Source organism: Palaemon carinicauda, chromosome 9, assembly GCF_036898095.1.
Source record: "Palaemon carinicauda isolate YSFRI2023 chromosome 9, ASM3689809v2, whole genome shotgun sequence".
In the NCBI taxonomy this organism is placed as follows: domain Eukaryota; kingdom Metazoa; phylum Arthropoda; class Malacostraca; order Decapoda; family Palaemonidae; genus Palaemon; species Palaemon carinicauda.
The window spans coordinates 142,162,501-142,176,929 of NC_090733.1; the positions used below are offsets into that span (position 1 = coordinate 142,162,501).

Consider the following 14,429-nt stretch of genomic DNA (forward strand, 5'->3'; position numbering starts at 1 on the left):
AGGTTGCCGCGTGGTAAGAGGCTCCTGCCTCAAGGAAAGTGGAGGTTGCTGCACAGCGCTGATATCTGGCAACTCCCAATGCGGCAGCTCACGCATGGAGGTAGCTTGAGGAACCTCAACATCATACGTCTGGCAGGCTGGACTGCGCAGAGGTGGAGGAGAGCTCGCAGGAGGAGGTGTGATAACCTTCTCTACCTGAAACTCCTGCATCAACACCGCAAGCTGCGACTGCATAGTCTGCAGCATAGCCAACTTAGGATCAACAGAAGTTGAGGTCTGTTGAGGCATGGCTTTAACAGAAGTTGAGGTCTGTTGAGGCATCGCTTTACCTCTCTTAGGAGGCGTGCAGCCATCAGATGACTGCGGCGAGTCCGAACTAGCCCAGTGGCTACACCTGGGCTGTTGGACTCGTGCGGTCTGGACCTTACGCTTAAGAGGCCTTGAGACCTGGGTCCAGCGTTTCCTCCCGGAACCTTCTTCTGCAGACGAGGACATTAAGGGCTCAATCGTCTGAGAGTGGAAGTGACGATCTCTATAAGATACGCCCGCAACCACTGAGGATACTACTGTGCGCCGATCAAGGCCTGCCGAACCCTTTTGCCCTTCGACATTGCTTCTCCCCTGGGCTTGGGAGCTTGCAAGAGGTCCCGGACTGGGAGGACGACTGGCACGCACAGAAGTATCCTCATGCGCAACACTGACACTGACACTAGGCACAGCACTGGCACTACCACTTCCCACTGCACTTTTCACTTTAAGTTCCTTGACATCTGCCAAAAGAAACTTGTGGTCACTCACTACCGACTCCACCTTATCACCTAAAGCCTGAATAGCACGTAAAACATCTGACATATCAGGCTGAGCACTAATAATAGGTTCGGGGGTAGCCACTACAGGGGAAGGAAAAGGTTGAGGATCATGGGGGGAGGAATAAACCAAAGAGCGAGAAGAACTCCTCCTAACTCTCTCCCTCTCTAACTTAGTCGTATACTTGAGGAATTCGATAAAATCGAATTCCGAAAGCCCGGCACATTCCTCACATCGATCTTCCAACTGACAGGATTTTCCCCTACAGTCGGAACAAACGGTGTGAGGATCAACCGCGGCCTTCGGAAGACGCCTATTACAAGTCCTAACACTACATCGTCTTTGTCTAGGAGCTTGAGAATGGTCGGACATCTTGAATCAGAGAACAGTCAAGGGGGGTTTCCAAATTAAAGCAAAGATCGTTATACCATTAATCAAAATCAATCCAAAAGCTATCTAAGCTAAGGGAAAAGCTTCCTGTATAGCGAAAGCTGAAATCTCAGAGCAATACTTCACCAAAACCGTGAACAAAGACTCCAAAATCATAAGCGTATCCATGTAGGTCTTGCCGGAAGCACGACAGAGGAAAAATTGAGGTGGTGTTGACAAGAAATACTGCAGTACCTGGCCACAGATGGCGCTGGTGAGTACACCCCCCTCTTGTATAGCGATCGCTGGCGTATCCCGTCCGTAGAATTCTGTCGGGCAACGGAGTTGACAGCTACATGATTATCGGGTAAGATTAATATTGAAAATTTAAGTTTGTCACCCTAGGTACACTTATAAAATGTATAGCACACTGAATGGTGGGGAAGCATTATCAAAATAATTTCTATCTTCATGTTTTTTCCATATCAATAAATATGTATGTACCACAATTGGAATACTTGAGAGAACTACTGTATTTTCCATCTCTTTTATCTAAAAAGAGAAAAGTGGAAAAGTATACAAACTAAAAATAAATGTACAACTAAATAAAAACTTACTGATTCTTGTAAGCATTGGCATTTGCGTTGACAGCTGGATGCATTAGTGCTTTTCTTGCTGCGTTAGCTTTAGCTGCTTTTTTATTGGATCCTGAAAAGAAATAAAAGCTAAAACACTTTCTCCAAGTTTTTGTTCTGCTACAGCTTCCTATCATAATGGGTATTTGTGACCTTATAACTACCTTATGTCCATAAATAGGTCCGTATCACTTACATCCTGATAAATATAAAAAAAAAAAAGTTTAAATATATCTTTTTTCAAGCTACACAAATTTCAATAGATTTTTTCTTATTCAATATGTTATATGTTTTTATTGCGAATGACGAAATCCCCAAGGATCAAAATCCGTGAATATCAGGCCCCACTGTACTGGAGACAATGCTACCAGCACGTTAATTTACACCAAGCCTGTCTACCTTACTCCCCAAATTAAAATCAAATGTTCCCTTCTCTACATGAGACTGGGAGAGATGGTCTTGGACACCAGACAGCACTATCCAATAATAGGTTTATTATTCAATATGACAAACTTGGAAGCAAGAGTAATTTGTATTTTTCTCAAACTATACAAACCTGAGCCCTTTACAGAAGAGAATGGTAACAGTAAAGCTGGGATATGGCAGTTAAAAGTTTTAACAAGATGTTAAAAATTGGCTGGTAATTATCAATTCAGTTGGGGGAAGCACCATATCCCCTGACAAACCAGTTTCATTGTAGCTTAAATTTCTAAGGGATTGGTGATGGCCACGAAGTATAAGTAAAATATTCAGGTTTGTATTGTTAAGAAGAAATACATATCACTTTCAAATTTATTATTTGTTCCCACATGTATATAAGCCATCAACCTCTACATAGGAGACTCATTCTTAGGTGGGAGGAAGTCCTTATTTCAAATGGCTGGAAACTTAACCCAGCATACTCAAAACTCGTACATTAGGATACTGAGAGTCAAGGATCCTACACCATTTGCACCCAAGGTTCAGCAATACCAGCGGGATGACAGCCCTGGCAATAAGAGTTGTTCTCAAGTAGAACAACTTGGCTGATATATAGTTAGCCAGATTCACTACGAGTGTTATATACATATAAAACAAAGGTTTGTCTGTCTTTGTCACACTCCCCCTTGTAAGGAGCATGGGGAAAACTCTTCTACACTTTACGATCCAATGCTGATGGTCCTGTGAGAGGAGCCAAGGTAGCTAAACCACATGCTGTGCAACTTCAACAGGCCCTATAGAGAAAGTGACCACAGACTTGTGGATCCCATCCCACAGATAATGGGCAGTAAACATCGTCTGACATTTCCATACCACTGGCTGTAATACCTGCGTAGGCAAGATTCTTTTGGAAAGCCATGTGCTCTAACTTGAGTCCTTCCAGTGACACAAGGAGAGGAAGGTGAAGGGTACAGTCAATAAGCTCCCTCAACCAACAAGAAATAGTGTTCTTGATTATTTCCTTCTTTATTCTTCTGGTACTAACAAAAAGATGTAGCAGGTATGATCTAACTTTGAGCGTAGGCTAGAGTTATCGAGTCCTTTGACTGGCCACAGTACTACACTGGATACCTCTCTAATTACGGCTCATTTTTCTTTGCCTACGCATACACCGAATAGTCTGGTCTATTTTTTATACATCCTCCTCAGTCCCCATACACCTGAAAACACAGAGATTACCAAAAAAATTCTTCTTCGCTCTGGAGTTAACCAACTACAGTACCGCAATGTAATTGTTCAGTGGCTACTTTCCTCTTGGTAAGGGTAGAAGAGACTCTTTAACTATGGTAAGCAGCTCTTCTAGGAGAAGGACACTCCAAAATCAGAACATTGTTCTCTAGTCCTGGGTAGTGCCACAGCTTCTGTACCATAGTCTTCCACTGCCTTGAGGTAGTTCTCTCACTTGAGGGTACACATGGGCACACTATTCTGTCCTATCTCTCTTCCTCTTGTTTTTCATTAACTGTTTATAATTCTTATATGAATCTATTATAATGTTACAGTTAAAATATTTTATTTTAATTGTTCATTACTTCTCTATTAGTTTATTTCCTAGATTGCCTTCCTCATTGGGCAAATTTTCCCCGTTGGAACCCTTGTGTTTATGGCACCTAACTTTTGCAACTAGGTTTTAGCTTAGCTAATAATAATAATAATAATAATAATAATAATAATAATAATAATAATAAAGCATAAATTATTTTTCCAAGTAACATTTGATACAGCAGACTCAAAATATACTTGTTAAGCGGAAGGATTTTTCATTTGATAAGTTTTCTATTTTCAAAAATGTGGACCAGAAAGGAAGCCAAGAAGTCTAGGGTTATACAGCAGGAGGACCTTTGCCTCTAGTGGAAGAAGACCTCTTTCAAACACCAAATGAGTCATGTTGTGAGCAAAATATTCTCTACTGTATAATACTGTAAGCAGGAGAGAAAATCCACGTGTGAAGGTTTTCATTCAGAAAGGAGAAAGCGAAGATATTCCAATTCCCTACTTTCTAATGCAGCTGTACACACCATAGGCGGCGTAACCTACGTCTCAGACGCTGGAGCTGTAAATACCAGAGTTTTATCAGTCAATGTGGAGCTACAGTATAAAATTTAGTACAGCTGTCTCCAAGAAATCCTGAAGGACAATTCAAAACCTTTGAAATCACACTTGCAAGAAACAGATAAATCAAGCAAAATCTGTCCACTTCAGGTTCAAAGCATGTCTTGCCACTATCTGAGAATCCACATTCGGAGTTCCCTATACAGTACAGGAAGCTTGTTGAACTCTTTCGCTGCAAACAGATCTACGTTGACATTTAAGATAATCTCAAGGAACTTTTAGAAAGAGCTCTGATCCAAGGTCCATTCTGTGTCTAAGGCTGCCTGTCTAGAAAAGTCATCCGCTACTACACAGAGAGCCCAAAAGGTGGAATGAGAAGAGATTTCAGCCCAGTAGGAATTTTGCAACATGAAGAATCACTGCATTGAGAATTCTTTAGCAGGTTCCTTTTTAGAAGGAGTCTCTTCAATGTCATGAAAATGGCCATCAGTTCATTCAAAAACATTTGTATAAATTGCTGCAAATTGAGGGGACCCATAAAACACACAGTAAGGTCTCCTCTGAATGACCTACTGAACCTAACTTGGATGCGAGTGTATGAAGAACCACGGCAATTGGGGGAGAGACGAATGGGGCAGACATGAATATGGGCTTTGGTGTGGTCTACAGGCCAAGAATTCTTTTGTAGGTACTGGATAACTGGGCTTTGTTATCATGAAACCCTTCTGAGCTAATCTTCTACACACCCAATTCAGAGCCTTCCACCCATTCTTCAAAACTGTATCAACCATTGAAGCCAACTGTAGAAGACCCAAGACCTTTCCCAGTTGCTCTCTGGTAGAGAAGCGACCCACAAGAAAAACCGGAGCGTATTCAAATTGTCTCCCCAAGTGAAAACATTCTGAGTACGTACTGGAGACTTAACTTTGCCGAATCATCCCAAGAATGTCGTGTAGGAGAGGGACACTAGCATGATCCGCAGGGATGATGCTTGGTTTCACATGAAACCTAGCACTGGATACAGGAGAGCAAGTTTCAGTACCACATACCAAAGATCAACCTAGGGAAGGCCTGGGTTAAGTACAGTGCTGCTTATCTCACAAAATTATCCGGAGAAGTGGTTGATGTCCTTTGAGGCTCTCGCAGATCAGTCACCTTGTGTATTGGTGACTAATTCCTCTTCCAGGAAGTACATCTGAAGACTCAGGAACAAGGGAGGTTGTATTAGTTTTTTTCTCACTAATACTTTTTATTTTGCTCCCATTTACCAATTTTTCTACAATTATCTTACTTCTTAGGCATGTTGAGATAATCCAATGTTGTAGGGGCCTTCCATTTGATTGCCTTGTTTCTGAAACACCAAAGATAATTTGTGGACACCTGCTGATGTGTCCTAGTATCTGAGAAGCTGATGACTGGGCGATAGAAAAGCCTTGTCAAAAGTAAGATTTAAATCAACAATAATAAGCCTAATCCATAGTAATAGTGAGGTTAATAAGCTTTAGCCAATTACTAAAAGTAACGCTGCCGTTAAGAATAGAAAGGTGGATTTTAATGAAACTGACAAAGTAGAGAAAATTTTGTAAAATGATTAAGGTGAAAGAGGGCTGTAAAAAATTAAATATGATTCTGATTAAAAGTGTATATTAAAAAGTGGAAAACACAGGTGACCAATTGAATACAGTACTGTACTTGCACAGACATTATTCTGTGTTTCAATATTTTTTCGAGATTAGAAACATTATGGTATAACAAAATATAGAATCGTGTTGTTTGTTGTATTTAATCAAGACAGTGTTAAGTTTATTGGATTAAGAATCGGTAACATTAATGGGTTTAGTTGGTTTAGTCAAATAATAGGTTGGTTTTTAAAATTTTGATTACGTAAAACATCTTGATTGTACTGTATACACAGGCACAATATTCCATCGGTTTCCTTTCCTCACCGAGTTATTTTCCCTGGTGGAGTCCTTGTGCATCCTGCTTTTCCAACTAGGGTGATAGCTTAGCTATTAATAATACTCCTTAATATGAGTACAGTAGTGTATTCAATTACTGCACACTAAGTAAAACTAACAGAATTTAGTTACTAGTAGCTTGGTCTCACCTGCACCTTCAAAAGTTTTCCCATCAATTGTCAATTTAAAAATAAATCTCCTCTCAGGTGTATCCTCACCCTCCATCACCTCATACACACAATCTTTCCGTATATCATTCAACTGCAGAACCGGATTTTTTTCTTCTGGCTGGGAAGCCGCATTCCTCCCTCCACCTGACATGGTTTCTGTAAAAATTATAAAATACAGTAATAATACTCAACACATGTATGTATACAACCAGTCTTAAAATACTGAAATCACAAATTTTAGGTAATTTGTATTTTTCCTAACAGTACTTACCTTGAACTACTTTCTTAGGAGTATCTGGGATCTCCTCCCATCCGACCAGAGTTTTGTGTAGTTTACCCTAAACCCATTTTCTATGAGGGGTAACCTCAGGCGGAGTGATATGCGCCCTGAGGCTAACTCCGGGTCAGAGAGCATGCTTGCTCAGGTCTCGACCTCCAGTAAGTTCTGGTTGCTAAGGTCTCTAAGAAAACCAGGGGACACTCGGGGAAGGCAGGGTGGGCCATTACCCGAAAGTAGTTCGAGGTAAGTACTGTTAGGGAAAAATACAAATTACCTAAAATTTGTGATTTGTTCCAACACGAAATACTTACCTCGAACTACTTTCTTAGGAGACTTATACTTTAGGAGGTGGGCATGGCCCTAAAAAGTTCTTGAGACCGTGCTGAGGAATATCCAGAGACCTAGAAAGTGGCTAGGTCGTGTTGACCCCATAGAAAACGATTGAGAGGAAACTACACAAAAACCCATCTTAGTGTCTAAGAAACTCACCTGTGCAAGAAATCCTAGGGGACATGTCTTCCTCTTGTTGAGGTACACATCTCTGGCTCAGGGCCCTCACAGAGCCCACTTGAAGCGGAAAAGGGGGGAAGGAAGTACAAGGGGGTTTAAGGAACGAACCTGTGTTTCTTGTGCTTGTTACCCACGGTTATCACTGAGGCTATGTCTTTAAACCGTTTGGAGCGCGGAAACGGCGGTACCTGTCGAGAACCCGTCCAGGGATCTTCTTGAATAGTCCTCCAAATAGTGAGCTGTGAAGGTAGACTGGTTAGCCCAGGTGCCTGCCCTTAGGATCTGGCCCACTGCCATATTTTTTTCAAAGGCCAACGTAGTACTCAGGCCCCTAATGTCATGGGGCTTGGGTTTCCCCGGCAGGGGGATTCCCGCCTTACTGTAGGCCCTGATGATGACCTGCCGCAACCAGAAGGAGATGGTATTCTTCGAGACTGGCTTCTTCACGAGGCGAGTGGAAACAAAAAGACTCTTGATCCCGGGCCAGAGTCTTGCTGTTCTTTCTAAGTATTTCCTCACTGCCCTGACGGGGCATAGGCGCAAATCCTTCACGTCGTCCGACCGGGGGATTGCCGGTATAGAGAAACACAAACCTGGGGTCCCATACGGCAGGGTTCTGGGTCTTAGCTATGAAGGAAGGGAGGAACTTAAACGCGACTTCTCGCCAACCTTTCAAGTGAGCAACTTCGTAGGACAGACCATGAATCTCGCTTACCCGTTTAGCTGATGCTAACGCCAGCAAGAAAACTGTCTTGAGAGTGAGATCCTTGTCCACGATGTCTTTCAGGGGCTCGAACGGAGGCTCGGATAACATTTTCAGGACCCTTGCCACGTCCCATTGTGGCACCTTCACAGCTTGCGGGGGGCATGATTGCTCAAAGCTCTTAATGAGCATTGCGATATGTCTGGAGTTACCCAGGTCTATGCCATTCAGGAAAAAAACTTGGCCCAAAGCCGCGCGGACTCCCTTGATGGCTGGAATGGACATGTTGACCACGTCCCTGAGGTAAACTAGGAAGTCCGCTACTTGCAGGATGGAGGCCTTCAGGGGCCTGATGTTCCTAGTGGCGCACCATTTGGTAAAGGTGGCCCACTTAGCCTGGTATACAGCTGTCGATGACCGTCTCAGGTAGCCCGACATCCTCGTTGCTGTACTCGACGAATAGCCTTCCCTCCTCAGGAGACGCTCAATAACCTCCACGCGTGAAGGCGGAGGGACCGAGGATTCTCATGGAACCTTTGGAAGTGTGGTTGCCGGAGAAGATCTGGCCTGTCCAGAAGGGGCCAAGGCGGCTGTTGTGTTAGTTCCCTTAGGTCCACGAACCACTTTCTCTCCGGCCACCAGGGCGCTACCAAAGTCATCTGTAGGTTGCTCGTCCTTCTCACCCTGTTGAGGACCTGCCTGACCATCCCGAAGGGGGGAAAAGCGTACACGTCGAGATTGTCCCACGGATGTTGGATGGCGTCCTCGAACGCCGCTTTTGGGTCTGGAACAGGAGAACAGAACATGGGGAGCTGCGTGTTCAGCCTTGTTGTGAAGAGGTCCATCACCGGCGAACCCCATTTCTGAATGACGGGCCTGGCTACTTCCGTGTGTAGAGACCATTCGGATCCTACCACTTGCCCCATCCTGCTGAGGCCGTCGGCGAGGACGTTCCTTTTCCCTGGGATGAACCTCGCTGATATTCTTATCTGCTCCACTTCGGCCCATTCCAGAAGTTGTAATGTGAGGACGCACAGCTCCTTCGACCTTAGGCCTCCCAGCTTTTTTATGTAAGCTACTAACGTGGCGTTGTCGCACATCAACGCTACGGTGTTTCCCCGGAGTAGGTGCACAAACTCCAGGCACGCTCTTTGTACTACCCTCAACTCTAGAACGTTTATGTGCTGGGTCTTCTCTAGGGCTGTCCAGTTCCCTCTTGCTGATTTCCCTAAGAGATGAGCACCCCACCCCTCCTTCGACGCGTCTGTGAACAGGAGCATCTCCGGAGGGTCGGCCGCAAAGGGCATCCCTTTGAGGGTGATTGTCCTGCAGCTCCACCATTCCAGGACCCATTTCGTGTTCGGAAACACCGGGACCACTCTGTGGGGGAAATCCGTTTGGATCCAGTTCTCCTTCAGGTTCCATTGGACCTCCCTGAGCTTTAGCCTGCCCTGGGGGACCAGTTTCTCCAGAGACACAAGGTGGCCTATTAGTCTCTGCCAGTCCTTTGCCCTCCTGGGTTGGTCTGTCAGGAAGGGGCGGAGAACCTGGTCTAAGTTGTCCAGCCTGTCCGCGGAGGGGAAGGCTTTCACTAACCGGGAATCCAGAACCATCCCGAGGTACGTCATCCTGGTGGAGGGTATCAGTTGGGACTTCTTTAGGTTGATGGTGATCCCCAGAACGTTACAGAACTGCAGCAACATCGCGCCTTGCTCCTTCAGCACTTCCTCCGAGGCTGAAAGTAGCAACCAGTCGTCCAGGTAACGAATCAGGCGGATGCCCTGTTCGTGTGACCAGACTGAGACCGTTGTGAAGACCCTTGTGAAGACTTGGGGGGGCAGTGGACAACCTGAAGCAGAGGGTCCTGAACTGCAACGTCTGGTTCTCCCATTTCACCCGTAGGTACTTCCTGCTGGAGGGATGAACCGGGATCTGGAAGTAGGCATCCTTGAGATCTACTGACATCATGAAGTCCCCTTCTCTCAAGGATGCCAGGACTGATTTTGGAGTGTCCATTTTGAAGTCCGTCTTGCAGACGAACTTTTTGAGGGCTGAGAAGTCTATGACCAGTCTCCATCCTCCTGTCGCTTCCTCCACCATGAACAGCCTGCTGTAGAACCCCGGACCTGGGTCCCAAACAGGTTCCATTGCCCCTTTTGCCAACATCGCTGAGACCTCTCCCTGCAGAGCTGTCTGTTTCAAGGGATCCTTGGGGGCTAGCCACTCCACCTGCTGATCTGGTATCAGAGGAGGGGGGGTCCACTAGGAAGGGCAACCTGTACCCTTCTTTCAGAACTGTCACGGTCCACGGGTCTGCTCCGTGTTCTTCCCATGCTTGCCAAAAATGTTTGAGGCATCCCCCCACCTGAGGCTCCGACAGGAGTAGGGGGCCTCCCTCCCTACCTCCTCCTCGATGAGCGGCCTGAACGGCCTATTCTGGACGCCGCGAAGGACGGTCTATAGGCGGTTTGGTTCGAAGCTGATCCCGTACGGGAGGGCTGAGACGACGGGGACCATGTTGCCGCCGAGTTGTCTCTCCTAGGGTGGATAGGAGCGGGCCGAGGAGGGCGAGGCGTGTCGACGGAGGACCTTCTGAACATCGGCCTTCTGACCGGGTGGGGCCTGGTCTCGAACGGTTCCTTCATTCTCCAAATTCTCTCCATCGCTTTCTCCGCTGCCTTCGGGGGAAAGATTGAGTCGTCCCACAGGGTCAGGTTCCTCAGAGATCTGGCCTCTCTGTCCGGCAGCCTCCTAGCTATCTTGCTCAGAACAGTGTCCCTCCTTCGTTGGACCCAGTTGGCGGACATGGCAAACGACTGGTATGACAAGAATTTCAGGGCCTTGCCTCCCGAGCTGATGAGTTCCTTAGCCGAGTCTCCGGAACTGACAGGTCGTAGGACGACTGAACGCCCACCAGTCTAACCAGGAGGAAACGTTGACAAGGTCCTTCGACATCTCTTCCATCATGACCGCCTCCGAAGGAGAGAAGCAGATCGGAGACGTGGATGCCCTTTCTTCTGAGGCTCCTTGCCCTAACACGGTGAGTGCTGGCTCCAGTGCACAGGCGCCCGCTCGCTGTCCCTCTGGGAGGTAGAACCTGCTCTGGGACTTCAGGCCCTGGAGCAGCTTGGAGGCTCTCTGGCTCTTGGGCGCCTCTGCGTGGTTGGCCACGATCCTGTCCACGTGAGCCTTTCCCAAATAAACGTCCCTCGCCAATGGGAGGGCCAAGGAGGGGCGCTGCTGGACTGGGGCGTCCACTATTCTATTGAGGCTGGAACGCCAAGCATCTACGGAGGAGGGTTCCGGTACGTCCAGCCTGTGGTGACTTCTGATGAGGCCTATCACCCTCCGATAGGCCGATACCTCCGCTGCTGACCCCTCTCCATGGTCGTCGAGCTCCTCCGACGGGGGTGCTGGTACAAGTGACGGGGGTACCCCGACGGAGGACCTCGCACGTGGGGGAGTCCTGGACCGACGCTCCCGCGGGGGTTCCCGACGAAGGACGGGCATCTCCGTCGGAACGGGGGCCTCCATCCTGGGTCTAACATCTCTCCTGGAGGTCCTCGAATCTGCGGGCCTGCTCGTTGAGGAAGGCCGAGGGCTGGGCTCGTGCCGAGCTAGGTGGCCCTTGGAGGTCAGGACTCGGCTGCCAGACCAAAGGGGCGACTCTCTCCACTGGGCGTATGGAGTCGGAACCTTTGCGGTCTTATGCCTGTCAACTGGAACCTGCCATGAGGAATCCCTCCGTCAGGTGCCGCTGCTGCCGGAGGAGTATCTATCTGGGGAGCTCGTCCTCGGACGCCAACTTGAGGGGCCCGGCGCCGCAGCTAGCTCCAGAAGCCTGTCTCGGTGAACCATCACCCATTCGTTGCTCTTGGGGGATCTTGGGCGCCGACTCTTGTGGCGTGACCTCGAGGGGGAGCGAGAGCGCGACAGCTTCCTGGGAGACTTCCCCTTTCGCCTCCTGAGCTTCCTCAGCGCCTCATCCTCCGAAGAGCAGGAAGGATCCTCCACTGAGGAGACCGACGACTTATAGGCCCTCTTTGAAGGCCTCGCCTCCCGCGGTGATGTAGGAGGATTCCTGCGACGCTCCGTGGACGATGACGCCTGCAGAAAAACCTCTGGGAAGACGGCCGACGGCGCTGGGGGGGGGGAGCGAGGAGGCTCTCCCGTGGGAGACCAGGTCCCGAAGTCATCTTCAACCCTCATCGGAGACCTGAAGGGCGTCTTAGGGGGAACCCACGCAGTGGGGTCCGACGGCGGGGAAAGCTCCTTCTCGACGTTGCCCTCGGCTGTTGAACCACCTGAAATGCACGCCCAAGAGGCTGGGGAGAAATTAGCAACATTATTACCCCACATGGGGTCATCAGAGGAGACGTGACCTACAGGCACCAGGCCACGATCTCCCGAAAACACTCCCGCCCCTCCCTCAGGCCCCTCACTCGCCTGGAAAGACGCCACAACCCCACTGTCATGAAGATCAGACTCTTGGGGAAGGGCCACGGGCCTCTTCCCTGCAACTGACTTACATCGTCCCCTACTCTGGGTAGGGGAGGTTGGGAGAGAAGCTCGGACCGACGAGGCGCCCGTCGAAGCAAGGGAGGAAGGGTCGTCTTCGTCGCCTTCTTCGTTTTGGTGCTATACCGCACCTCGTTCCACGACTCGCACTCCGTACACGTGTCGGAAGGGGACCACACACTGCCCCTGCACGATGAACACAAGGAGTGCGGGTCAACTTCGGGTTTCGAAAGGAACGCTCCACACGATTTGCCGGCCATAGGCCCAGGACAATGGCGAGGATGCTCCATGATGAAGGAGAAGCACTACGAGACACAAGCGAGCACAGAGAAAGCACAAAGGAACCACGTGGGACACACAAGTCACACTGGGATAAAGGAGAGCGGCGAGATGATATCGCGATGTGACCAGAGAACTTACTGGAGGTCGAGACCTGAGCAAGCATGCTCTCTGACCCGGGGTTAGCCTCAGGGCGCGTATCACTCCGCCTGAGGTTACCCCTAATAGAAAATGGGTTTAGGGTAAACTACACAAAACTCTGGTCGGATGGGAGGAGATCCCAGATACTCCTAAGAAAGTAGTTCGAGGTAAGTACTTCGTGTTGGAACAAACTAAAATTAAGAGAACATTAGACTGTATACATTTGATTTGCTCTTTGGGCCTCTTCCCATTAAGATTCCCCTACACGATATACCTTCAAAGGTTTGAGAAGTGAAAAGATGAGATTTCTGCCCACATGGTTAGGACCAGTGGTCCCATATATGAACATATTCCAAGTATGAAACTCATACATGCCCACTTAAGCTACAAGAATACTTCAAGTTTGGTTTCAATATTTACAGAGCCCTTTTAAAGGTTTCAATTTAGGCCCAATAAGTCCTAATGTAACATCAGCAAATGACAATTCCTTGAAATAACTAGATTTTATTGTTGTCAACATGAATACAGTAATAACATCAATTGCACATCATTCTACCAATTAGGAAAAGAAGTGAAAAATAAGTTCAAAGAAAAATCCATAAATTGCTCAATTCTCATATGATGCCTCAATCACTTTGCACACTTTTGTATCAACCAGGAGACAAAGAAGAGGGGTAATATACTAAAGCAGAACCCAATCAATTATGCATTGTATAGCTAGAATTGTCATTTAAAATACAAGACAATACTACAGTATACAGAATGAAGTTCTTTTGGGACCTCTGGCAACAGATCTAGAAGGTGTGGGTACCATTCCTCTAGAGGCCACCTTGGTGCCATTAGCGTTACTCTAAGGTCATGACACTACTTTTGTTCAAAACCTAGCTGATCAGACACACCGGGAGGAAAGGTGTAAACATCCATACTCCCAGCTGTGCTGAAATACATCTTCCGTCACTACTGCTAGGTCCAGAACTAGGGAACATACACCATTAGATTGTGGTTGAAGTAAGTGGCAAACATATCGCCACTACATGATTCAAAGGCCACTCTGAATCCACTATCATCCCTAGTTGGCTCAGATTGTCCACTACTCGGTTCTTCCTCAAGAATAAAAACGGGCTGTGAAGCAAACGGCATTCACTGAGGCCCGATGATGCATTCCTACCGCCATTTGGCAAGGTGAAACATGGAGCTTCCTTTCTTCTTGACGTATGTCACCATAGTTGTGTTGTTGCTCATCAATACTACCTCGTGATCCTTGACGGTATTTGAAGTTGTGTAACCCTAGGCACGTCGCCTTCACTTCAGGTAGTCTCCAAAGGCTTGAGAATTGTTGTGTTAAAAAATGGGAGTGCATCTGAGAACTGGAGGAAGTCTGCAGGATGGACTTGCAGTGAAAACTCGACTAACATGTTCTTTTGCTGGATTCATCACACACCATCCGATCTTGCATCTCGAGGTACTCTCAGAAGAGCAGACGAAGGTCTGATGTCTGGGATCACCGAGACTTCAGAACCCATTGAA

At 47.5% G+C, this 14,429-nt stretch overlaps 1 protein-coding gene across 2 annotated transcripts in view; it reads right to left on the minus strand.

Annotated features, from left to right (window-relative positions):
* LOC137647206 (probable elastin-binding protein EbpS) overlaps positions 1-14,429 on the minus strand; it is a 39,916-nt gene that overhangs the window by 20,178 nt on the left and 5,309 nt on the right. The window contains exons 2-3 of one of the 2 annotated variants that reach the window (XM_068380539.1): positions 6,451-6,627; positions 1,794-1,884 (exon numbers count right to left, since the gene is read on the minus strand). In XM_068380539.1, the coding sequence (XP_068236640.1) occupies positions 1,794-1,884; positions 6,451-6,622 (263 nt within the window). In that variant the 5' untranslated portion in view covers positions 6,623-6,627. The remainder of the gene's footprint in view (positions 1-1,793; positions 1,885-6,450; positions 6,628-14,429) is intronic. The other variant, XM_068380540.1, reaches the window with a different exon arrangement.